Here is a 25,322-nt window from a genome sequence, read left to right on the forward strand (position 1 = left end):
GGGAGAGGGTAATGAGAAAGAGACAGAAGGAAGGAAATGACATAAGGATAGAAGACAATGGTAAAAGACAGAATAGCTGGGCCCGGCGCGGTGGCGCAAGTGGTTAAAGGTCCTCGCCTTGCACGCCCGGGATCCCATATGGGCGCCGGTTCTAATCCCGGCAGCCCCGCTTCCCTTCCAGCTCCCTGCCTGTGGCCTGGGAAAGCAGCAGAGGACGGCCCAAAGCTTTGGGAACCTGCACCGGCGTGGGAGACCCGGAAGAGGCTCCTGGCTTCGGATCGGCATAGTATCGGCCCGTTGCGCTCACTTGGGGAGTGAATCATCGGATGGAAGATCTTCCTCTCTGTCTCTCCTCTCTGTATATCCGCCTTTCCAATTAAAAAATAATAATAAAAAATAAATCTTAAAAAAAAAAAAGACAGAATAGCTTCTGGTGAGGGAGGTGGGCAGGAAAATTTAGAAATTGTCCATAGAGTATTATTCTTAGGCAAAGTTTGTGAAAGCAAGAATATGACAAGATGGGCCCAGCATGGTCGCCTAGCAGTTAAAGTCTTTGCCTTGCATGCACCAGAATCCCATACGGACACTGGTTCTAATCCTGACAGCCCCACTTCCCATCCAGCTCCCTGCTTGTACCCTGGGGAAGTAATCAAGGCTGCCCAAGGCCTTGGAACCTTGCACCCACATGGGAGACCCAGAGGAGCTTCCTGGCTCCTGTCTTCAGATGGGTGCAGCTCTGGCCATTGCGCTCACTTGGGGAGTGAATCAGTGGACGAAGTTCTTCCTCTCTGATTCTCCTCCTCTCTGTATAACTGACTTTGCAATAAAAAATAAAATGATTCTTTTTGAAAATTAAAAAAAAAAAGACAAGAACTATAGGATAAGGAGAATGCTGGGAAGAGACACCATCAGATGCAAAAGCTACAATAATAGTAACGGGGGAAAGCAATGGTGAGGAAAATACTGAGTTTGAAAAAGTAAAGTGTGACTATGAAATTGTGGACAAGATAGGATGATAGACATGAGTGTGACGAGAGAGCCCAGCCTCAGGGACAACGTTGCTAGGGCAGGATGAACATTTTACGAGCAGTGAGATGCTACGGAAGGCTTTCAAGCAAGATAAGTACAATTAGCCCCCTGGATTCAAAAGTTCTGCATCCATAATTCCATCAGTGAGGGATAATATATACATGTTATTATATATATAATACGTATAATATATATATGAATTATACATATATGCACATATATATGGTATGTATGCTGACCAAGTACACACTTTTCTTCTTTTTTTAAAGCACATTTACTTCTTTTTATTTGAAACACAGATTTGCAGAGAGGAGAAATAGAAAAAGAAAGATCTTTCATCTGCTGGTTCACTCCCCAAATGGCTACAATGGCCAGAGGTGAGCCAATCTAAAGCCAGGATCCAGAAGCTTTTTCCAAGTCTCCCACATGGATGCAGTTTCCCAAGAACTTGGGTCATCCTCCGTTGCTTTCCCAGGCCATAAGCAAGGAGCAGGATCTGAAGTGGAACAGCCAGAACATGAATCAATACCCATATGGGATGCCAGTGCTTAAAGGTGGAGGATCAGCCTGTTGAGCCACGGTGCTGGGCTCAGACTTTTCTTCCTGTCTTTACACTCAATGCAATATAGTATAACAATTATTTAGATAGAATTAACTTTGTATTACACAACAACAGTAGCTAGAGGTGATCTGAAGATACAGGAAAATGTGCAAGGGTGATACACAATTATGCAATTTTATATAAAGATTGAGTATCTCAGGATTCTGATATCCTTGGGTGTGGGGTGAGAGAGCCTGCAACCAACTCCCCAGTTGCCTGAGGACACTGAAGGCCAGCTGGGCATGCCCTTACAGAATACAAGGATTGCTCTGTCAGCCACCTAGAGCCCAGAACTTATGGTCTCACCAATCAACTCAAAGTGAGATTGGTCATCAAACTCGAAGATGCAAAATAAATAAATAAATAGGCAGCAAGAAAGGATCAAAATCAATCAAAATGACAGATAAGGAAAGGGTGCCTTAAGCATTTTTTTAAAGCTGCTGCCTGTGATGCTGGCGTCCCATGTAGGTGCCAGTTCCAGGCTGGGCCCCTGTATCCAACTGGGAGACCTGGGCGGAGTTCCCAGCTCCTTCCTTCAGTCTGGCCCAGCTCCGGCCACAGAGGTCACTTGCAGAGTGTGTGTTTTCTCTCACTGTAACTCTGCCTTTAAATAAATAGAGAAGGAGGAGGAGGAGGAAGAGGAGGGAAGAAGGAAGAAGAAGAAGAAAACAAAAGAAAAGAGAAGGAAGGAGGCGAAGGAGGCAAGGAATGAGGGAGGGGGGAAAGGAGGAAAACAAAAAGCAAAGACAAAAGAGAAAGCAAGTGAGTAAACAGTGACTCCAATCCCTGCCAGGGTGGTTGGGGCAGTAGTTGACAGAATTATCAGACTGAAAAACAGTTCATTCCTCCTAAATGTCTCAGGCCTGCTGAGACTCTCCCTAGAACCAGAGTCTCAAACTAACACAAACTATTCCAAGTTTCTGACTTACAGAAGGATTTTTCCCCTTGAACATTCCAGTCCTTCTTTGGATAATATCCATTTAAACAGAACAAGAATAATTCATTCTACTTTGGAATAGTGTAAAATATAATACTGAAAATTTGCTTTCACGTATCTATAAATTATATACCTATATATAAATATCTTATTTCTTTTCTGTGTATTATTGTGAATCTAATTCCTCTTGCATATGTTTTATATTTTCAAATTTCAGAATGTGCCAAGTTATATGTGGATCTATGGAAATGAGACGTGTTTTAGTGCTCATGACTTAGCATTTGTAATGATAAAGTTAACTCGTTCATGTGTTTAAGTCAATGCAAGCTAAGAAGCTGCTTGCAACTCTGCCATTCCCCATCAGCTTCAGTCTCAGCTGCTTCACTTCTGATAACTCCCTGCTAATGTGTCTGGGAGAGCAGCAGCAACGGTGCAGGTCCTTGGGCCCTGCCGCCATGTGGGAGGCCTGGGTGGATTTCCTGGATCCTGGCTTTGGCCGAACCCAACACTTGCTGCTTTTGTACAGTTAGGGAACGAACCAGCTGAGAAAAGAGTGCCTTCTCTCTGTCTCATTCTCTTTCTGTTGCTCTTTGAAATAAATAAATCTTTTAACACTAGTCCAAAAACTGAAAATTCACTTCCTAGCAACATGAGAAGTTGATCAAAGACTTGAAAACAATAGCTCATGTCAAGCTACAGTGAGGGCTCTAGCAGCCTGCCACAGCATCCCTCTGTTGTTATTTTCTTCCTCTACTCTATATTGAAGCTTCCTGCTAATGCGTACCTTGGAAGGCAGCAAACCAGGGCTCCACAGCAAACTGTGTCCCTGCCCGCGTGTGGGAGACCTACATAGAGTTTATAGTGCTTGGCTTTGGCCTGGAGCAGCCTTGAATGTTGCAGGTATTTGGGAAACAGTTGGGCTGCGAATGCTTTTCTCTTTCCTCCAATAAACGGATTGATTTTAAAAAATCTATGTTTGGGCCTGGCAAGGTGGTGTGACAAGCTAATTCTTTGTGGTGCTGACATCCCATATGGGCCCTGGTTGGTTTTCCGGCTGTTTCACTTCTGGTCCAGCTTGCTGCTAAAGGCCTGGGAAAACTGCAGAGGGTGCCTGAGGTTTTGGGTCCCTGAATCATATGGGAGAACAGGTGGAAGCTACTGCCCAGCTTCAGCCCAGCCCAGCTCTGGCCATAGCAGCCATTTAGGGAGTGAACCAGAGGATGGAGGATTTCTCTCTCTCTCTCTTTTAAATAACAAAAATTTAAAAGGAAAAAAAAACTGTATTTGGATCAAGTGATTGCTAAGAGATGATGTAAGATTAAATCGATGAATGTTCGATGAATCAACTAACACATTTTAAGAGCAATCCCAAAGTTTCATAATAAAATTTCCAAAATTCCCAGCTCATTTAAACAAAGTGGTTCTTCAACAGATTGAGTGAGAAACACTTATGGTTTTTAATGATTTACGTGTGGCTGTAAATCGTTTTGAAGATGCACCCACTTAAAGCAAGCATCATAATTCTGCTGGACTCGTGCTGGTCAGACCACACATAGGACATCTGTCCCTTTGTCTGTCACTTGGAGAATCATATTAGCAAACTACAAGTCCTGAGAAAGTGACCAGACTGTCTAAAGGTTGGAAATTTCTAGGCTTCGCTAAGGAACTTGGTAAGCTGAGCCTCAGCCAAAACACCCTCCAGATGGGGCCTGGCAGAAGGATATCAGGGCCGCTCAGCAGAGTCTAGGGAGAAGGAAGGAGGGGTACAGAAATCAAGTGAGAAGAGAGAAGCTCTGCCAACTCGAAAGGAGTTCTCATTCAACAGTACGTTCTTGGGGAAGCTCCTGTGTTGGGCCAGAAGTCGATTTCAACTTTCCATCCAAGCACCGAGCAATGCATGGACTGGTCCTCACACAGCATCCAGGGCAGGGATCCTATAGGGACACCCAGTTGCTCTGTGACTTGTGAGGAGGCAGTGTTTCCTGTGCACGGTTCACTTACCGTCAGCTGTTCCTCTGCCGGTCGTTTTAGCAGCGCTTGGAAAGAGAACAGAGAGACTGGGAAACGAGGCTCTTGTATTAATCTTTCACGCCAGTCCCCGGCATTCCTGATCTGCTATGTCAATCTGAGTTTATAACTGAATTGAAAGGTTCAGGTTTCCCTTCCAGAGCTGGGGCAGGGCCTCGCCAACAGCTGCTAGCACTGAGGAATGGCTAATAATTGGAGGAGGCCAAGCCACAAACCTATCAGATTAAAATAATAAACAAATAACAAACAGATTAGAGCAAAAAAGAGGACTGCAAAGAACCAGGGAGGGGGACATGAGTCCTCTGAATCCAGCCCACAGCACCAAGCTTGGCACTAACCGTCGGATCATTCTCTCTCTGAGTGAGAGTGCGGGCGGAAACAGGTGCGCCTCAGCACTACCCCACTCGCCCTAAGCAAGGATTTTTTTTTTTTTTTTTTTCTGCGTTCGGCCGCGTCTGCCACCAATTAATCAAGGCTAGAGAGGGAAACTGGAAGAGACAGGTTCAGGGGAGTGACGCCGCGAGCCATGTCTGGGGTACATGGCAGATGACATCACTGCCTCCAACAGCCTCGGCCCTCCTCTTCCCGGAGACCAACACAGGCATGTCAGCGCGGGAGCGCCTGTGGGGTCGCCCGCAGGGTGCGCCTGGTGGCAGGAGGCGCTCGGGAGCTCCAGACCGCGGTGCAGGCGCGAGAGGGAGGCCGGGGGACCACCAGCCGGCTGGCCAGCCCAGGGCGCACGGCGGCTGGAGGTGTTTGCGCGGCCCCGGCTCCGGCTCCGCCCCCGGCCCGCGTGGCGCGCCGCCCTGGGAGGGGCACGCCGGGCTGGGGGTGGGGAGTGTGTGTGCACCAGGGGGAGGGTCCGTGGTGGCGGTGGGGCGGAGACCCGCCTGCGCAAGTCAAGGCCGACCGAGCACGCCCGGCCCCCGGCTGCAGAGAGGCTGAAGCCCTGGGCCACCCAGGGTCGGGGTCTCGTGCGCTCCGGGGGCGAGCTCGGGGAAGGGGCTACCTCCTGCACCCACCACCGCCTCCGAGATCGCCAGCCGCTCCGGCGCTTCCGCCTTCTTCTCGGAGGGGTGGAGGGGACCCTCGGCTACTCCTCGGGGAGCCGAGGGGCGGGTGTGGACCAGCCCGGAGCGGGTCTGAGTCTGTAGCCTAGACGGGCATCCCCCCCCCCCCCTTGGCTTCGAGAGTTGGGGACACGCCCAGCCAGAGACGCGGGGCAGGGCGGATGAAGCCGGAGAGCAGCAGTGTCTAGGGGCAGCGAGAGGTGAATCGCCACGGACCCCCTCCACAGCGCCGCCTCCCAGGGCCCGGCGCGCCACTCCCTGCCCTGCTGAGCTTGCCCCCGGGTGCAGACTGGAAAGGCCAGAGACTGACCGGAATCCCGAGTTCCGGGGTGGGCGGGGAGGCCCCTGTCCGTGGTGCTGAGCGCGATCCCAGCCACCGGCCCCAGGGCAGGCGCGCCGAGCTGCTGGGCCGCTGCCCGGAACGGGGGTGGTCGGCGAGGGTCGCATCCAAGCCGAGACCTAGCAGCCAGAAAGTCACCCTCTTGGGAGCATTTCGTCCCCGAGGGTTTCCTCGAAAGAAGCACAGGGCTCAGTGCCTGACCGAGGAAATCTCTCCGTTTAGCCCCGAAGCTACCTGCAGAAAAAGATGCCTGCCTTCGACAGATCGTGTGTCCTGGCTTCCCTCTTGCTCATCTACGGGGGTAAGTACCAGCACCCCGCCATGCGAGACGTGGATGGCAGTGAGAATGCTAACAAACAGGACACTTGCTGATGTTGGTGGCAAGAAGGAGCTCTGGCTGGCCTCGCTCTGTGTGCCAGTTATGGAGGTTCTGGGGCTTCCATGAGAATGGGGATTCGCAGCTTGGAAAGGCGCCTCCCCACTGCCCGTAGGCTTCATTCTCTAATCCCCCTTTCGTGTTCCTTCCCTCTCTCCCAGTATCCTGCTCATTCCAAAGACTGCCCCCACCCTTTCCCCTTGCTGAACCGGAATGTAGTCACGTTCGTTTCTATCTAAAAACAGACAAAACAGAATTTAAAAAACAACTAACAGTTTACATTTCATTTCTCAATGAGCTGTCAGGACTCCTGGGCAAGCTCCCTGAATTCTTCAAAGCCTGCCACCATATTAAAAATAAAATAAAAGCTGGATGCATGCATTCTGAGGGTGGAGATAATTTAGCTATTGACCCATTCGTTCGATTTTCCTAGGGAATAGGAGGCAGTGGACTCCAGCCATTTGCCATTTATGTATTACATTAATTGGCAACCAGGAAATGCATCTGTTTTTTTTTTCTGACATAAACACGTGCAATGAAGATGCTGTGGGTATTTGGGAAGCTGGGATTTTTTGCCTCCAGGGGTGAATGGACTTTGGTTTGTCAGCTGTGCGCCAGAGGTGACCTTCTTCCTGCAGGGACGGGGGTTTATACTTTGCCCATGCAGAGTGGTGTCGGGGTGGGCACAAGCTGGGTGCCTGAATGCATAGAAGGAACTTAAGAGCCCGAATGTATCACGGAAACAGGGTTTTCCTCTGTGTCGTGTGTGTCTCAGCATCTAATGTATGCGCTGACATATGTCTAAGCATGTTCTAATGCACATCTGAATGAGCTGGTGAGCGGCTTGTGAGGAGTGTGGTGGTGGGAGAGGGGTTCTGGGCTTCTCTGCATTGGCTGTCTGATTATTAGATCGTCTGAGCAAGTGTAGGCGCCCATGAACGGATAGGTTGCTTGACTTGATTTTAGCTGCCTTCCTCCATGCTAAAATCGGTAAACACGACTGGAGGATGTGGTCATGTCCACCTGCTTTCCTGGAGGTGTGCATGTGGGATTATGCTTCTGCGGCTGGTAGAATGGATGCTCATCCTGCCTGTGCAGGGAGACATGCTGGTGGGAATGGCCTCTCTGCTGTAGTATTACTTTGTCAGGCCTCCAGGACTAACTGTAGCTGCCAGCATTATCTGGAGTTCATGTGTTACCAGGGCCAAGCTTCCTGCTGGGGGGAAAAAATGCCTGCTGCGGTAGGCTAGGAAGGATGAGGAAGAAAGCAACAGCATCCCCAGGGTCAGAAGCACAGCCATCCTTCCCCAGGAGGGTACCCCAGGCCTGGAGACAGAGCACATAATAGGTTGCCAGTGATCTCACCTGCCTTAAGGATCAGGACTGAAGTGTTCCCAGAGGAACAGCTGGGGACATGGCTTTCTCAGGGGAAAGGCTGAGGGTGGGAGGCTCAGGAACGGTTAATCTGACTGGATAGGAGAGAGTGTGGACAAAGCTGAAGTAAAGACAGCTTGGGGTGAAACTCTAAGGAGGCCCTCTTCCCACTCCCCCTACTCTGATTTTTAGGGTTCCAGTGGAGGATCAGGGCGTGTTATCATCCAAGAATCTTTTGGCCAGGACTTGTGAGTCTCAACTCTGCCATAGTGGTGCCTTGTATGAATCCTATCTAATATCTCTTTGGCTGCACAAGTAAAGCGTAAGGCTATGTTTGCAGAAAACTGCTAGAAGTGACAGCATTTCCAGCCTTATGCCCACCCCCCCCAAAAAAAAAAAAACAAATGTGGAATAAGTGCACTGCTCTGTGCTCACTCCCAGCTCTGTTTAAGTTGAATGTTAGCTCATCAAACTGACGACCTGCAGAAGGGGAAATGGGATGGTGCAGGATGCTTGGTTGTCGAGTGAAAGAAAAAGGGCCTCATCTCACAGATGTGATTTTATTTTGTTTACGTGTGGTTCCAGTTTCAGAGCATGCTTCACTTAGATGTTCTGTCTGCCCCACACTGATTTTTCACATGAGGTCTGAATGGATGGAAGCTCCCTCCACTTATTTCCTGTGTGGATTTGAGAAAATGCCTTATTTCCTTTATGAAAGCATGTAATAATAATTTTAGAACCTATGCTTGCCTGACGCTTCACAGCTTACAAAGCAATTGTCAATCCTTTACTTCGTTGGGCCGTCCTGCCAAGTCTTTGCCATGTCAATCATTCCAATTTAAGAAAATGAGCTTAGAGAAGGAATTTGCCTGAGAACTCCTATGTTCTTATTTCAGTCTTCCAGGCTTTCTTCCAGCACCTCTGTGGTTTGCAGGGCGCACCAGCTGTCCCATTGGCTTCCTGAGCTCCTCTTTTCAGCCCTCACTCTCTCACCTTTACAAGGATCGCATACTCTCTTCAGGTCTAGTTCCTCCTCTGCTTGTCCTCTCCAGGCATGGCCTCCCAGCTGTCCCTTATGTAGGGGAATGTTCCCCTCCACTCTCCAGATCGCCTTGTGCTGATTCTGTTCCTTCAAGGCCCGACTGAGTGACCACCTAATTGGATTGCCCAAGCCATTTCAAAATGTTCACATCTAAAAATAACTTCATTATGGTGCCCTTTTGGAAATTATTTACATTCTGAACACAGCCTTCCTTATATTAGGACAAAGGAAAGTATTCCAGAGCAAGCTCAGCGGGAGTAATTTGGAAGCATGGAAAGAAAAGACTATTCAGGGTCTGTAGAGGAGTTGGTACAGTCTGAAGTTCTAAGAAGTTCTGTGGAAAATGCAATTGGAAGGTAAGTTTATTTGGGTGCAAAATTTTTGAAATTCATATATATGAGGGCTTTTCACAAAGTTCATGGAAAATGTATATTATGAGAAAACTATATATGGATTTCAAAAAAAAATTGCCCCCAAATACAATATATAAAATACAATTGTCTTGTATTATTCTCACATGTTCCTTCATAATTACTATACAGATTGAAATATATTGACAAATGTTAGTGCCAGGAACTTCTCATTTACAGTCAGCATTGTAGCTTTCTGCCATGCGCACAACCTTCTCTTGGATACCTTGAGGGTCTCAGAGGAGGGAAGGCAGTGTTGGGTTGGAGACTGCAGAGTAGAGAAGCAGACTTCACCTTCATATTGCAGAGACCAAGGAAGCAGAGGGCCCTGTGGTCATTTTGCAGGAATGGGGAAGCAGCGAGCTTGCTCCTGGGTGACCCGCTAGATGATGGTGCCGTGGAAGACAGATTTTCATCATGACCACACACATCCCATCTCCCCCGTACGTCCCATCTGCGTGCACCAAGAGCACATCACCTCTTGCCTAGGGAGGTTAGTCTAACAAACGATTCCCTTGTTCACCCCCGCAGTCCCACATCATCTTCACTGCCTGACCGATTCACTGCACCAGCCTGGTCTCTCAGCACCCACTCTTTTTTTTTTTTAAGATTTATTTATTCTTACTGAAACATCAGATATATATAGAGAAAAGAAAGAAAGATCTTCCACCTGATGATTCACTCCCCAAGCGGCCACAACAGCCAGAGATGAGGCGATCTGAATCCAGGAGCCAGGAGGTTCCTCCGGGTCTCCCACATGGGTACAGGGTCCCAAGGCTTTGGGCTGTCCTCAACGGCTTTCCCAGGCCACAAGCAGGGAGCTGGATGGGAAGCGGGGCCACTGGGATTACAACCAGCATGTGGGATCCTGGCGCATTCAAGGCGAGGACTTTAAGCCTTAGCCTATCACGCCGGGCCCTCAGCACCCACTCTTGTCCCCCTTCACCTCTCCAGTTGATTTTCAACACCGTGGACACATCATGGAATTCTGTTAAAATCACATCATGTGATGCTTCCTCATATCATACTAAGCAGAAGTGAAAGTTCCATCCAAACTGTAGCCTGCAAGATCTGCCATGCCTGTGCCTGCCTGCACACCTTCTCCGCTTGTTCCTTTCTGTCCTCACGGGTTTACTCTGTTTCACACAGAGGGTCTTTCTTTCTTTCTTTCTTTCATTCTTTCTTTCTTTCTTTTTCTTTTCTTTCTCTTTCTTTCTCTCTCTCCCTCCCTTTCTTCCTTCTTTTCTCTCTCTCTCTTTTTTTTAAAGATTGATTCATTCATTTTCAGAAAGGCAGATTTATAGAGAAGGAGAGGCAAAGAGAAAGATCTTCCATCTGCTGATTCACTCCCCAAATGACCACAAATCCTGGAGTTGAGGCGATCTGGAGCCAACCATCTTTTCTGGATCTCCCATGTGGATACAGGGTCCCAAGGCTTTGGGCCATCCTCCACTTCTTTCCCAGACCACAAGTAGGGAGCTGGATGGAAAGTGGAGCAGCAGGGACACAAACGTGTCCACATGGGATGCTGACACTTGCAGGCAGAGGATTAGCCAGTTGAACCAATGGGTTCTTTCTTGACCTTTGAGTATAATAGGAACACTCTTGGGAGCCTCGCCATTTGCTGCTCCGTGTTATTGTCTCACTGGGACCACCCCCGTGGCTTCAGGTGCCTTCCCTCTCCTCCATTTTACTCTTCCTAATTTTTCTCATTTTGCTCCCCTCCCAGACACACCCCTGCACACACCCCGAATGTGAGCTCCCTGAGAACAGGGATGGTTTGGTTCTTGTTGTGTCCCTAGCGCCTAGAACAATGCCTGCTACTTGACATTCTTGTCAAATACATGAAGTATAAAATGGCATTCCTAAGCAACATTTACATAAGTTAATATGTAGAGTTCTAATGACACATTTTCAGCATTTTGTTCATGAAAACTTGACTCTTGGAGAAGTGATGTCATAGAGTGAACCCATTTCTTCAAGCAGTGAACCACCTCCACACAGCCTCTGTTCTTGGAAGTTTCTCAGCACTTCTATTCTGCTTCTGAGGTCACCAACCAAGTGTCTCATCTTTACCATCTCTCATCCCCGACGAATGTCACGGCTGCATACCCTTGCCCCTCTGTCTACTCGCAAACCTTTGCACAAACTATACCTCCTTTCAAAAAATGTAGGTCTATGAACAAGACTTCAAACTCAGTACCTGCTGGAGATGTGTCTGATCGCTTGTCCCAATGTGGACCCTCTGTCCATGCAATGATGTCTATATGCAAAAGCAGGAGAGCCTCCTGCAGATGGCCAGATAAGACTGCTTTGAATTTCTTGAGGATTTAAAAAACAACAATATTTTGCTTTTTTAAAAAAACACTTCTTTATTTTTATTGGAAAGGCAGATACACAGAGAGGAGGCGAGACAGAGCAAAAGATCCTCTGTCTGCTGGTTCACTCCCCAAGTGGCCACAATGGCGAGAGCTGAGCCAATCTGAAGCCAGGAGCTTCTTTGGGATGTCCCAGATGAGCATAGGGTCCCAAGGCTTTGGGCTGTCCTTGACTGCTTTTCCAAGCCACAGGCAGGGAACTGGAAGGGAAATGGTGCAGCTAGTTCACGAATCAGCACTAATATGGGATTCCGGCAGTCGCAAGGCAAGGATTTAGCCACTGGGCTGTTGCGCCAGGCCTTTACTTTTGTTTTTTCAACTTTAAGTTAATTATAGGATTCTGGTTTTAACTCTGTGTTTAAAAATGAAATGTGTCTCCTTCTAGTCAAACACATTATTTAATTCTTTGATTCAAAATTAATTTACACCAATCTGGTCTAAATAAAGCATTTCTCTGTTAAAAAAAAAATGTTTATTTATTTGAAAGACAGACTGAGAAATTGTCCGTCTGCTGGTTCTCTCCCTAAATGGCTACAACAGCCAGGTTTGGGCCAGGCTGACACCAGGAGGCAGAAATTCCAACCTGGCCTCCCCCAGGAGTGCAAGAGACCCAGATAGCTGGGTCATCTTCTGCTGTCTTCCCAGAAAGACCAGCAACAAGATGGATTGAAAGTGGAGTGGCCAGGACTCAAACTGGCACTCTGAGATGTCAGCAATGCAGGTGGTTTAAGCCGCTACACCCTAAACACCAGCTCCTCCTCAGTTTTTAGAAAAAGATCCTTTGCCTTTTTCTCTTTTAAAAAAAAATTTTATTTTTATTGTAAAGGCAGATGTACAGAGAGGAGGAGAGATGGAGAGGAAGATCTTTCGTCTAATGGTTCACTCCCCAAGCTGGAGCTGAGCCAATCCAAAGCTAGGAGCCAGAAGCTTCTTCTGGGTGTTCCATGTGGGTGCAGGGTCCAAAGCATTGGGCTGTCCTCGACTGCTTTCCCAGGCCACAGGCAGGGAGCTGGATGGGAAGCAGGGCCATTGGAATTAGAACCTGTGCCCATTTGGGATCCCGGTGTGTTCAAGGCTAGGACTTTAGCCACTAGGCCACGCCACCGGGCCCGGGACTTCCATTCTTAACTCATGTGAAAGTAGCATCAGAAGCAATTTCACAGCCCCAGTAGAAAAGGGCTTGGTGGCCATCTCACCTTTGCATCTTCCAGACAAATGAGATGTGCACGCTTATCAAATAGCGTGAATAGTTGCATTGTGCATAGTTACGGCATCAGACATTTCCATCAGAAATTACTCCAAACTTGCACTTTTTCTTAGCACTGTTGAAGTTGCATTAAAAAATCAGATTAGACACAGATACATTCCATGTCAGAGCTGAGCACTCCACATCGTCACATTTGCCCGGGGACCCTCGTTGTCTTGCTCAACTCTGGGTTCCACGCATCCAACAAGTTCCTTTTGTAAAATATGGCACCCTGCACGGGGCCTAACAGCCCAGATTTGTTCTGAACAGTACAGAAGAGCACCCTTTCCCATGTGTCTCTGATAATGCAGCCCACACTGGCACTTGTTTGCTTGGCAGCTGTGTCCCACTTTGGATTCATTTTGAGTTTGCCACCTGACAGACTGCGAGTCTCCGTCTCCAAGCGCCAGGCAAGGTGTCCCACGTTCTGCCATCCCTCTGGATTTTTACCTTTGTCAATCTCCACTCCTCCCACAGCACACTGCTTCAGTCTGGGGGTCAGTGCACCAGCTTCCGCCTTGCTGCTCCGTCCTCCACCAGGCCAGAATTGCCCAGGGCTTCCAAAAGACATAGAAATTATTCCATCAACTCCTAACTTTAAAGCATTCAATAGCTCACACTACAAAGGAAACAGCCATGTTCAAAACCTGGATGCTAACCATCTGTCCATCTGGGAGGTCACATCATGCTTCTCTTCCTTTCTCTGAGCTCAACCAAGAGTGACTACCTGTCCTCCCTCTGGGAACTAGAGCATGGCATCCTAGTGCCATACCTGGTGGTCTAGCTTAATGGCAAGATCATGTGTTCCCAGCTAGATCACAAGTGTCTGGGGGGCAGGATAGTGTTTTGTTCCTCTTTGTATCTCTCAGTGAATGGCTGTTGAGTGATGCGGCAGATGGGTGGTGGCTGGAAGCCTGCCTGCTCTGGTGCCTGGTGCCTGGTGTCCTGCCTGCTTCTAAGACTTTGAGGGTAGGGGTCGAGTCTACACCTGCTGCCTCTCCACTGCTTCCAGGCTGCGTCTGGATCATCCGCATCTCCTGCGTCTCCCTCCGTACCTGTTCCCGTCATGGACACTTGGGAAGTGCAGGTGAAGGCGTAGACACATCGATATGCTGTTTTCAGATTTGTCTTACAATTCTTCTTTCTCTCTTTCCTCCTTCTCTCCTTGTTCTCCCATCCCTCTCCCCGATACCCCCTCCCCTGGTCATGCATCCACTCTGCAGTCAGCGTCTGCTTCCCTGTGTGTGTGGAAGTGCCCTCGGAGACGGAGGCTGTCCAAGGCAACCCCATGAAGCTGCGCTGCATCTCCTGCATGAAGAGGGAGGAGGTGGAGGCCAGCACCGTGGTGGAATGGTTCTATAGGCCCGAGGGCGGTAAAGATTTCCTTGTATGTCCTATGGCTTCCTCTGGCCTTTCTTTTGCTGGTCTCTGCTGTGATGTGGCTGACTCCTGTCCGTCTGGGGGATGGCAATTTGCACACTCTGGCTCTGTTTCTTCCAAGCACTGACTGTTCCTCAGTGGACACTGACTCAGCTGAAGGGGAAAGAAGGCACGTGGCCAGCTAGTAACCAGCAGTAAGAAGGATGAGGAAGAGATGAACCGTGTTTCCAGTGTAGGCACACAACTAGGCACTTTGCAGGTGTTTCTTTGTAATTTCCCACTCCATCCTGGAGAAGCCACAATCAAACCTAGCATTGTCTATGAATAGCACAGGTTAGCTCCTTCGTTTCTCACAATGCCATTGAAATAAGTCTGAAGAGAATGACCAAGGCTGACAGTCTAGTGTCTAGCCATCTCCATGGGTTGATGGGTGGTTACACAGATGTCCAGTGGATACATGCTGTGCCACGTCTACTGCGTGGCCCCACCACCAGTCCTCCCCATGTTCAAGAGACCACAGCACTCACTTCTGGCAAAGGCTCGGCTCCTGTGCCACAGCCAACGTCAGATCTGATCGGTCTACGTCAGGGATGATGTGGTTGTCATCTGTTTTTAATTCCACTTTGGAGAAGGCCATTATTTACACTTCCACTGACCCCGGGGATAAATTTCCAGGGTTGGATTCCTGCCTCCACACTTCGTGCTGTGCCCTTGAACACTTGCTTCAACCACTGTCTGCCTCAGTTTCTCATTTGCAGAATAGGAATGTACACTGTAGCTGCCTTACAGCATTGTTACCAGGACTCATGAGCCATGCATCTCTGGGTTAACAAAAAGTAGTTTCTGGAGTATGAGTAAGCATTGTTCCAAGTGTTTGCTGGAGAAATGAGATATTCCACAGAAAGGAAGAAACAGGCTGGGAGAGGTTAGGGTAGTGGACAGTGTGTATTCCACAGCAGTTACAAGGTGCGTTTCATTATGCCACACCAGCATTCTGGGGCCAGTAGCTCCTTTTAATGGAGACAGTGCAGGGTAGAAATGACTTTTGCTAACTCATTCCCTTTACTTTTCTTTTTTTCTCCAAGATTTATTTTATTTATTTGAAAGAGTGACAGAGATTTTCCATCCACTGGTTCACTCTCCAAAAAGCCACAAGGGCTGGGGTCAGGCAGAAGCCTGGAGCGCAGAACTCCATCTGGGCTTCCCATGTGGGCAACAGGGCCCCAAACACCTGACCCATCTTGTACTGCCTTCCTAGGCACGTTAGCAGGGAACTGCGACCTCAAGGGGGTGGCCTAACTTGCTGCACCATGATGCCAGTTCCACTGCCCATCTTTATTCATCTTCGTTCTTTGCTGCTCTCTTCATTTTCTCCCCGAAATTCTAGGTTTCCCAGTGTGTCCTCTGTCCTCCCTCCTACCCCCGTCTACCTGCAATTCTACCCTAGCCTGGTCCCATTTTGCTGCCCCTCTCTGTCTCTTCTTGGGCTCTATCCTCCTCCTGCTTCTCCACCTGCAGATCTACGAATACCGAAACGGCCACCAAGAGGTGGAGAGCCCCTTCCAGGGGCGCCTGCAGTGGAACGGGAGTAAGGACCTGCAGGATGTGTCCATCACTGTGCTCAACGTCACGCTCAATGACTCCGGCCTCTACACCTGTAACGTGTCCCGGGAGTTTGAGTTTGAGGCGCACCGGCCCTTTGTGAAGACCACGCGGCTGATCCCTCTCCGCGTCACGGAGGAGGGTGAGACTACGACTCAGGGTCTCTAGGGTGCCCTGCTGTCTGGGGCTGGGTTGGGGAAGTGGCAGTAGGACCATAGGTTTCCACACAGGAGAGACCCCTGAAGAATGCAAAAACTTGGGTTTCTAGTCAGCTTTCCACAAACAGCCTGATGGGTTTGTCTGGTCAAAGTCTGCCTTTCCTCAAAACTGGCAGGCTTGGAGATGGTAGTGGATTGAGCTCTTCCTGGTGCCTGGGGAGAAGGGAGTCCCGACGAAGCCTACAGGTACTGATTTAGCTCCACCTTCCTCTCAGGTCTGTGCTGAACCCCGACTCAGTGGGCTCAGAGAAATCCCATGAAGTTAGCTAAAAGTCATGGTGCTGCTGTCTAAATCACTGGCTTTCACACTTGAGCCAACCCCAACTCTCCTTACTAGGTGCCAAATTTTGCAATCGGAGCCCAAGAATGTCACACTGTCTAGCAAACACCAAGCGATGCCATCCGATGAGAGCCACTGTCCAAGACCAAAGTTCTGCAGGCTCTTTGTCACCAACCCCGCAATGCCTTCCTTCCTGATCTTTCCTTAGGTTCACACTTGCCTGGGAGACAGGAACAAGTGTTAGCTCTCTAGTTTTTAACTGAAAATTCTCACAAACTCCCACAGCAGCTGCTTGGTTGGTGAGTGGGAAGCCCTTTGCAGTCTGAGCCCAGAATCTTGAGGGCAGGCGTGGAGGATGCTCTGACGCTTGGCTGAGGTTGCTCTTGGCTCCGCTGTCAATGGGCTCAGAGCACAGAGCCCTCGGCCCCTCCCAGTGCATCCTGCTTTGGGTTTTCTTGCCTAAGCTCTCAGCTAGTTCCATTTTTATTTGAGCCCCTCTTGCTCTATTTTGAGCTTGTTCTCAGCATCATTGCTGCTTGAGATGCAGGCCGATGAGCAGGCCAGTGAATATGAAGTTAATGAAAGGAATACTAACGTCCCCCAGGCCACTAGTTTAGTTATTTATTTATGTTTTAGCATGTCCTTGGGAGACAGAAAATTACTTAAGTCTTGAGAGTGAATGATGAGAAAGATGCAACCAGTTAGAATGACTAAAATGGGGAGTAGGTCAGTTCTCAGAGGCACAAAGGTCTTTGAGCTCCTTGCATGGAGTGTCTGATGAGTCACCGCCCCCTCTGAGCCAGGCTCCTCTGGTCCAAGGCAAAGGGTGGGACTGGAAGCTCCCAGTTCGGAAGGGCTGACAGCTACTTGTTTACCCAGAGCTCCTTCCTACTTGGCGCCCTCTCCTGATCATTGTTAGGAACTGTTGACTGGTACCTGCCAGGCCTTGGAAGGAGCCCATTTTCTCCACTTGCTGTTCCCTCAGGTTTTTGCCCCCAGCTGGTTGAAAGTGTGGCAGAGCTCAGGTGGTCACCTGCCAGGCATCAGGGCGAGATGGGTAAGGAGGGAAAGGAAAGCAGCTTTTTAACAGGAGCCACAGTGCCTCGTGGATGATCTGGCTGGAATGAAGTTTGGATGTCACTTAATCCAGGGGGACCTCAGACTTGCAGGTCTGAGTTTGAGGCGAGGTCCCCTCAGGTGATGAGAAGGTGCAGCCATGATGCCTTTCAGTTCATGGCTGGGAAGACAGAGTTCTGCAGGGGAGGGAGATTGGCTTGGGATATGAAGCAGCTAGCACCAGAAGCAGGAAATCTGGAATGCAGATTTTTCTGCTAATCAGGGCGGTTCTATTCCCAATGCATCGATTCCTTCTCTGCCACTCTCCTTTCCCTTTTGGCCTCTGTGATCCTGGGATAGCCCTGCCCACCTGATGCTTACTGCCTCCCATTGTTCCTGATGAGCCCTGCCAACCTCTCCATTCCTCCGGTCCTAGTCCATTCCTGGGCCAGGCTCAAGTCAGCAGCCAGGAACTCAATCCAGGCCTTTCACATAGATGGAAGGCACCCAAGTACTTGAGCCATCACCACTACCTCCTAGGGGTGCCCTGGCGGAAAGCTAAATCAGGAGCACATACAACCCGGGCATTCGGGTGTAGAACGTAGGTCTTAACCACCACCAGGCCAAACACACACCCCAGATGTGCTGTGGGCTTTACAAGCAAGGCTGGCCTGTGCCCTAGGGATAATGCTGGACTAAGAGTCTAATTTACTGGTGGGAGCTGGCAGGAGTGGAGGTGACTGCTTGACCCTGGGGCAGCATGGAGCACCAAGTTGCAGAACCCATTCTGCACTTTAGAAACAGAGCTGCAGGGAGCAGGTGAGGTGGTGCAGCATGTCCAGCTGCTGTTTGTGACCCCGCATCCCACATGAGCTCCTATGCTTCGAATTGAGCTTCCTACTGATGTATCCTTGGAGGCAGCAGAAGATAGGAGCTGTCTACAAGGGAGACATTGATTGAGTTCTGGCCCAGCCCTGGCTGCAGTTTTCCCTTTAAGCTATGACTGGTTGAACATGTGGATGTGGAAGCCATGGAAGTGAGGGCTGTCAGCTACTTATCTTACTTAGAGTCCAGGATTCCTTCTGCTGCCAAGCTGTACCTTCCCCCCAGCACATTCCCGCACCTTTATTGCCAGAGTGGGCAGTGAAGTGAGACAGCCTACAGCAGGACAGCCAGAGGACATGAAAATCCTTTAGTATGCTCCTGATTTCCTTTTAACACTGTTCTTCCTTAGTCCATCCTTAACAATGGGCCTCACAGCTGTGTCCCCAGTGGCAGCCCTGTTTCTGGGGATCCATGCCCTGCCTGTTCTGATCCTCATTCTCGTTACAGCCGGTGAGGACTTCACCTCTGTGGTCTCAGAGATCATGATGTACATCCTACTGGTCTTCCTCACCCTGTGGTTGCTCATAGAGATGGTTTATTGCTACAGAAAGGTCTCAAAGGCCGAAGAAGCAGCGCAAGAAAACGCGTAAGTCCAACGATGCCAAGGGAATGGTGTCCCATTCGGGATGCTTGCTGTTCCAGGTGAGCTGCTTAAGCACTCACATACATCCTCATCCTCCACCTTGTCCTAACAACAACGCCCATTTTTTATAGAAGAACCCCGAGTCTGACAGTTTTCCTGAGGCCATTGGAAAAGGTAAAACGAGCTCTTCATTCAGATTTGCTGACTGTTGACCTCTGTTCAACAGGGGCAAAGACCCTCATTTGCCAGAATTCCATGAAGCTAGCATTGTTACAGCCTTTTATAAATGCTGAAGCAAGGTCACAGAGGGAAGTGGGCTGCTGAGGCCACGTGGTGAGTGGAGAGCCTGGAATCTGAATCCTTTTGATGTTACATGCAGCTGTGCATGGTGCACCAGAGCCCATCAGACCACTTGAGCCCAGCCCTTTCACAGCTGAAGAGCTCCAGGCAACGTGTTGCTCCTTGTAGAATCTGGTGGGGATTTAATACCCAGGGTATAGGCCCTGTGAATCAAGGGCCAGACAGTATTACCGCCACTGTCTCCAAGACCGGAATGAGCACATGTTAGAACTGACGGAGGCTGAGATATCACATTGAGGAAGGAAAGGCAGACACAACTCCCCCACAGATTCCTAGTCACATTCATGGGGTAAGGCTGTTACCACCTAGAAATCTTTGCTAAAGTGGACAAAGCATATGTTGCTTTAAAGATGAGGAGTATTATTCTGAGGGAGACTGAAATTGCTGGTGGTGACCTGGTGCTGCGACTTTAGGATTTGAACTGGAAGTGCCCATAGTCAGGGTCACAACAAGAAGTACAGTTGGAACTGAGGCTCTCAGCAAAGCGAGGAGCTCAGAAGGCTCCAGCTCACACCCAGGAGGACCGGGAATCATCAGTCCACTAGCCCAGGGAAACACCAAGAAATCTAACTTCGTCTGACTCCAGCCGTAAGAATGGAAGATTCTGTCAATTAGTCTCCATACCTGCTCTCACAATGTTTGGCATTTACCTTTATACCAGCTAGCCACGTAATTCAGGGACCACATAAGCCGTGGAACTCGCTAAGAACCAATTCCCAGCCAGTGATCAGCATCAGTGTTTTACAGAAGCAGATGCAGAGCCATCCTGAGGGGACCCTGCTCTCAGTTGAAGCTTAACCGGTTCTGTGGGTGCAGCACTGTTGCATCAGATTCACAATCCAGTCGCAAGCCTGTTGCATCACAGCCAACAGCCTGCAGACAGCAGGGCCCAGTCCCAGGAAGCTCAACCCCAGAAGGGCTTGATACATCCATAAAGTAAGTTTGCTTAAAACACAGCAGTAACTGGAAGAATCAAAAGCACAAGAAGAAAGTAAATTGCTACAGCAGGAGAAAAAAAAAGCACAAATTAGGAACAACAACAAAAATTCCACAAAAGTCAAAAAGATGGTCAGTATGACTTAAAACTCAGTTACTGGCTCAATAGATGATTGGCAACCAGAAGAAAAATGTGAGGAAGTTACACAGTATTAAAGTACAGATAGAAAAGGATGAGCTGTAACAAAGGACATCCATTACAATGGAATACAAAGGCACAACATCGTAAATCCAACCACATTATGTACAAAAAATCAATTGCTTTCTATAGGAACCACTAAGCAAATTTAAAGACAGATAACCAACTTGGAGAGACATGAAACCATCAAAGAAAAATCAATGAGGAAAAAAAATCTCAGAAGAAAAATTGGCATAAAAAAAAAAAAAGAGTATAGAAATAGGAGGCCAGAGAACTGCTAAACGTGAAAAGATGCTCAATGTCAGCAGAGATCAGGGAAATGAACATGAACGTTAGTGTGGAAGAGTATGTCTTACCCATCAGTTTGGCCAACCTCTTAACCTAACATATACTAAGTCCTGAAGACAATGCAAGGAGGAAGCCAGGCACTGCTGGTTGGAGTGCTCAGGCACAAAGGCAGGAGGAGGTGGTGTTGGGATATGCCGACAGGGCCTTGGACAACACAGGGGCAAGTGGCTTTTGTACACATCCTTGTTCCTGTACCCTGCTCCCCCTTTCCCAGGATCCCCTCTTTTCTCCCAACTGGATATTGAAGTACTGACACACTTCCCCCACTGTGTCCTCCTTTAGGTCTGACTATCTTGCCATCCCTTCAGAGAACAAGGAGAATGCTGCGGTCCCAGTGGAGGAGTAGAAAAGAAGCAGTTACAACATGAGGTGATGTAGAGGAGCTTGGGAAGGGAAGGTGAAGAACATGGGTAGCAGACAGCTCAAGTGGCTTGAACCTTGGTACCTTAAATTTATTCCTGCTTGGCCCATGTTCCCACACTCAAGGGTACTCCTTACACTGATGCCCAAGTCATCAAAAGGCTCTGTACAACATGAAGCCCTTCCGAGGATGAACTGCCTTGGCCTCAGTCTTGGAAAAACCTCAACTCCTTACCCCTAGTAACAGAAGCCTCATCATTCCCTCATTCGGTCAGTGAATTTTGGGGCTGGAATGGACTAGACCGGATTGGAAATTTTCAGTGTGTTGTTTTGTTGTAGGTAGGTGGCGTGAAAACTGAGAGACTGGATCTCCCAAGTTCAGTGATGTCAACAGCATCAGGAGGGTGCGGGCCCCATCACTTCCCTTCCTGTATCCATCCTCCACTTCATCCACACATCTACCTACCCCAAGCTTTCACCTCTGACCTCCCAACTCTGTCAGATCTCTACGCACCCTAAGATTTGGCCAGAACTGAGGAACCAACATTTCTACACAGACTCAACTTCTCCCTGTTCTAGCTTTCAAGCAAGAAGCTCTTCTGCCAGCTGGATTTCTGCCTTGAGCTCCAAATGACTAGAGGTATCACCTGTCTCTGGCCCTCACTGGCTGGAATGCTCATTCTCCATTGCTGCGAGAAGATGGATGTCTAAATAGAAGGAAATGGGAATGATGAGTTTGGATTAAAGCAAAACCATGTCATACACTTGGATTTCTTGACATCAGTGTTTCCAAGTTCCTGGCCCACTGGGCCAGAGTACCAGAACAAAGCATCTCTGTTCAGGTTCCCTAAATCCTTATGCACGGACTAACATGTTCTCTGCAGCTTAGTTTCCTAAGGCTGCGCCCTGCTGCATCTCTGAGACCTGGGTTAGACTCAGTCCTTCCAAGAAGACAAAGACAGGAGCCTGAGAAGGATCGAAGGCATTCAAAGTGGCTCCTAAAAGCCACACAACACGTTCCTGGTCCTATTGAGATCACGTGTCTGTGCCCTCCTGCAGGAGACACCTGGGCACTAGGGCTGAAATTCCTAAGGTCTTCCTTTACACATTTCTGTGAATCAGTATTATTCCTCATTTTATAGGAAGCAACTGAGACTTACACAGGGCTCACGTGAGTAACAGATCAACTGGAACAGAGAGAAGGGTTAGGCACTGCCCAGAGGACTCCCCAGCATGGACCATTTTGTTTTAATAAGGACTTTGATTTTGAGCATGGCTATCTATGGCTAGCTCTCTTTTACAAACCCAGAGGAGGGCAGACTGCCTGGCTGAGGTCAGCTCTGATTATATGTAGGTTATAAGAAACTGGCCAAAAAAAAAAAAAAATCACACCATGGAGAAGGACATAAGGTGGACACAAAAAATTTCCTCAGTGCAAACATTTGTGAATGGGATATACATCTGAGATGGGTGGGGGAGCAGGGGAGCCAGAGGGAGGGAGGTGGAGGAGGCTTCCAAGCACTTTGTCTCTGAAGTCATATTGTGACTTTTTCTTCCAGACTATGAGGGAGTAGACAAACAGTGGGAACCATTAGTCAACATCTCCTGTTTCATTCTAGTTGGCCCAAGTGTGATATCTTTCAGCATGTGGTCACCAGAGGAGAAGGGACTTTATGAATTACAAGAAGATAAAACGTGACTGGAGTTCAACGAAAGAGCCATTGGCCCTTTAGGTCTAGGAAGTTACAGGGAAAAGACCACTCTGCACTGACTTTGGGTCCTGGAAAGCTCATTTTTTTTTCATCTCTTCATCCCTAGGGATATATTGGACATCATATCTTTAACACATATTAGACTCTGTTCAAGAAAATATTTGTAGTAAATTCAAGACCCTTGTTGTGGGTAATTTCCTACAGAATCCCTCCTAAGTAGGGAATGAGAATATAGGACATTTTCCTTCGAGTTCATTTCCCCGTACAACCTGTGGATGCTGGGGCTCACTGCAGCAGTGGGCTACTTCTCATCCCTTCACTTCCGTCTTAGTCTCAGCGGAGCCTGCATCTAACTTACACCCATGTAGTATGCATGTCTGCCTTTTACTCTTTTCTACTAAAAAAAAAAAAAAAGTGTTTCTTGAGTGATGTTTTAATGAAGTTGAATGGTATCTATCAGGCATACATCCCTATTTTTTGGGTTTTTTTTAAAACTCTTCTTTATCCTTGATAGTTTCATTAGAGCTATATGATTTGTGAAAAATTTTTTCACTACAATTATTTAATTGTCCACAGCCAGTCCTGCAAGGTGGCATTTGTTATCCTCATGATATATGTCCAAAGTTAAATAGCTTTACTAAATCCAAGGTCACATTGATTGCCAAATCAAGCTAGAATGCAGGTCTTCAGACTCCCTGCCCAGTTCATAGCCACTCTATCCACTTAGATTATGCCCTGTTCCTTTACCTTTGACATTTCTATTCAGTCTTTGCCTTTCATACTGCTCTGATGTTATCTTCTCTCACTCTAATCCCACTCTTGCTTCCCTAATGCTGCTTCTTGGCAGATGCTAGACATGTATTTTGAAAATTAACCTTGTTTTGGTTGTCTCTCTGGTTGGTTTGTACATCCTCATTTCTCTTGAACTGCAATGCACCTCCTTCCTGGGAGACTTGATGATGGTGACTGCAGATAGAAGGTACTGTGGTCACCAGCCCACTTCAGTTTGTCCCACATCTCTGGTTCTCCGTATATTCCTTTGAAAGACCCAGACTAAATGTATGTAGCTTTTGAAACTATTTGGCATATGGTTGCTTATTAAAGGGCTTATAATAAGAAGAGTCCTCAAAGGGCTATTATCACTTTAGAAACCCCATCTGTTGTTTTGGTGCTGGATATTTCCCTTGACTGGTCTCCAATGACACAATTTACTAAAGGTTAAGTTAGATTGGGTCTGACCTTCCCTTAGTTACTGCTTCATAGCCATGAACTTGATTGATTGCTCAACTTTGTGGGTCCTGGGAGCAACTTGTGCTATTGACCTGTCCTGTCAGCTCCATCTTTTAGTTAGTTTTTAGTTAGTCTTCCAATCTTGTGTGGAAATACTTTTTCAGTTAGTGATGGTCCCTATTCCAGCCTTTAGCTTCATTCTCTTTTAACACAACTATCCCTTAGTTTGGAGTCACAAACATTGACATACCCAAACAGTCCTTCTAAGGGTCTGATCTTTAACAAAAAATGTTAGTAGGAAAGGAATTTTTCTAAGCAGAAATGTGCTGGGAAATGTGATGAGCAGTCAATGGTTAAGATAAGAAACACATCTCTCCTTTGAACCAAAAGGAGAACACCCAACTCGGAATCAGCAGGAAGAGGGAAAAGTGAGAGTTAAAAAATCAGGTGGATCTTGCTTCCCTCTTCTAGTTCATACGGACATTTATAAAAACTCAAATTCCTCCTCATCTCATGTTATGAATCAGAAAAGCCCTAACCAAATAATTGCACATATGTCCAAACAGTTCTCAGTGTGCCCGTGAGTCACTCATCCATTCATGCTGCAAATGAGCACCCATGAGTCAAGCATGAGCCTAGACCCTCCGTGTGACCTAAGGTCTTTAGGTTTGAAAAGCGGCTTTATCCAAACCTCACTTAATCTCCAGATGATCACATGGTAGATATTCGTATTTAGTTCAGCCAACTTCCTTCACTAGGAACCAGTAGATAAGCACGGCTAAGCAAGTCCAAGTCACAGATCTCCACATCAGCCAAAGCTCCGAACTGGTCATGTTCTGTCCTTGTTCCTCGTGTCACTGCTGGGCATGAGCCGCACCTAGTGGGCAGTGTGTGTGTGATGTGGAGGGAGGCTACTAAGGGATATATGCTCTCAACTTTGTAAAAATGCCTTTGAACATTAGAAAATTCCTAGTCTTGCAACAGAACCACCCCATACATTGTCACCTTCATATTTGCTTTTTTCTTGATTTTCCACAGCCAATCTTTTTCTGAACTCTAGAAATGTTCTTCCAGACCACCTGAGCCCTTGACAACCTAATGTTTGTGTGTAGCATTTTTCCAGTAAACTCCTAATTCATGTCAATAAAAATGTCTCTGAAAACCACTTGGCTGGTTTTGCTGTTCATACTCCATGTATCTGCTACACACCCCACCCTGACTCAGTCTCCATGCTCAATGAGATGATACATGCCCAGAGAATAGAGAACATATTTCACAGTCTAGAGGTATGTAGACATAGGCCGCTTATGTGATCTAGCTTCTACCCTCTGCCTTTCTCCTC

At 47.9% G+C, this 25,322-nt stretch overlaps 1 protein-coding gene across 1 annotated transcript; it reads left to right on the forward strand.

Annotated features, from left to right (window-relative positions):
• The first annotated feature begins 6,132 nt into the window (after positions 1-6,132).
• SCN3B (sodium voltage-gated channel beta subunit 3) lies at positions 6,133-22,104 on the forward strand. The gene is made up of 6 exons (XM_040976785.1): positions 6,133-6,306; positions 14,055-14,218; positions 15,730-15,955; positions 18,700-18,838; positions 20,961-21,047; positions 21,382-22,104. The coding sequence occupies exons 1-5, from the start codon at positions 6,252-6,254 to the stop codon at positions 21,022-21,024; spliced, it is 648 nt and encodes a 215-aa protein (XP_040832719.1). The 5' UTR covers positions 6,133-6,251; the 3' UTR covers positions 21,025-21,047; positions 21,382-22,104.
• Positions 22,105-25,322: the final 3,218 nt, after the last annotated feature.

Source organism: Ochotona curzoniae, unplaced genomic scaffold (genome assembly GCF_017591425.1).
Source record: "Ochotona curzoniae isolate NIBS_2020 unplaced genomic scaffold, NIBS_Ocur_1.0 contig_2723, whole genome shotgun sequence".
Classification (NCBI taxonomy): domain Eukaryota; kingdom Metazoa; phylum Chordata; class Mammalia; order Lagomorpha; family Ochotonidae; genus Ochotona; species Ochotona curzoniae.

What these genes read in the sequence shown, in the direction of transcription:
- SCN3B (XM_040976785.1), top strand. Translation starts at nt 6,252, where the DNA reads ATGCCTGCCTTCGACAGATCGTGTGTCCTGGCTTCCCTCTTGCTCATC. An exon ending in TCTCCGCGTCACGGAGGAGG is followed by an intron (nt 15,956 to 18,699) that starts GTGAGACTACGA and finishes TTCTCGTTACAG; the next exon opens with CCGGTGAGGACTTCACCTCT. An exon ending in GAAGCAGCGCAAGAAAACGC is followed by an intron (nt 18,839 to 20,960) that starts GTAAGTCCAACG and finishes GTCCTCCTTTAG; the next exon opens with GTCTGACTATCTTGCCATCC.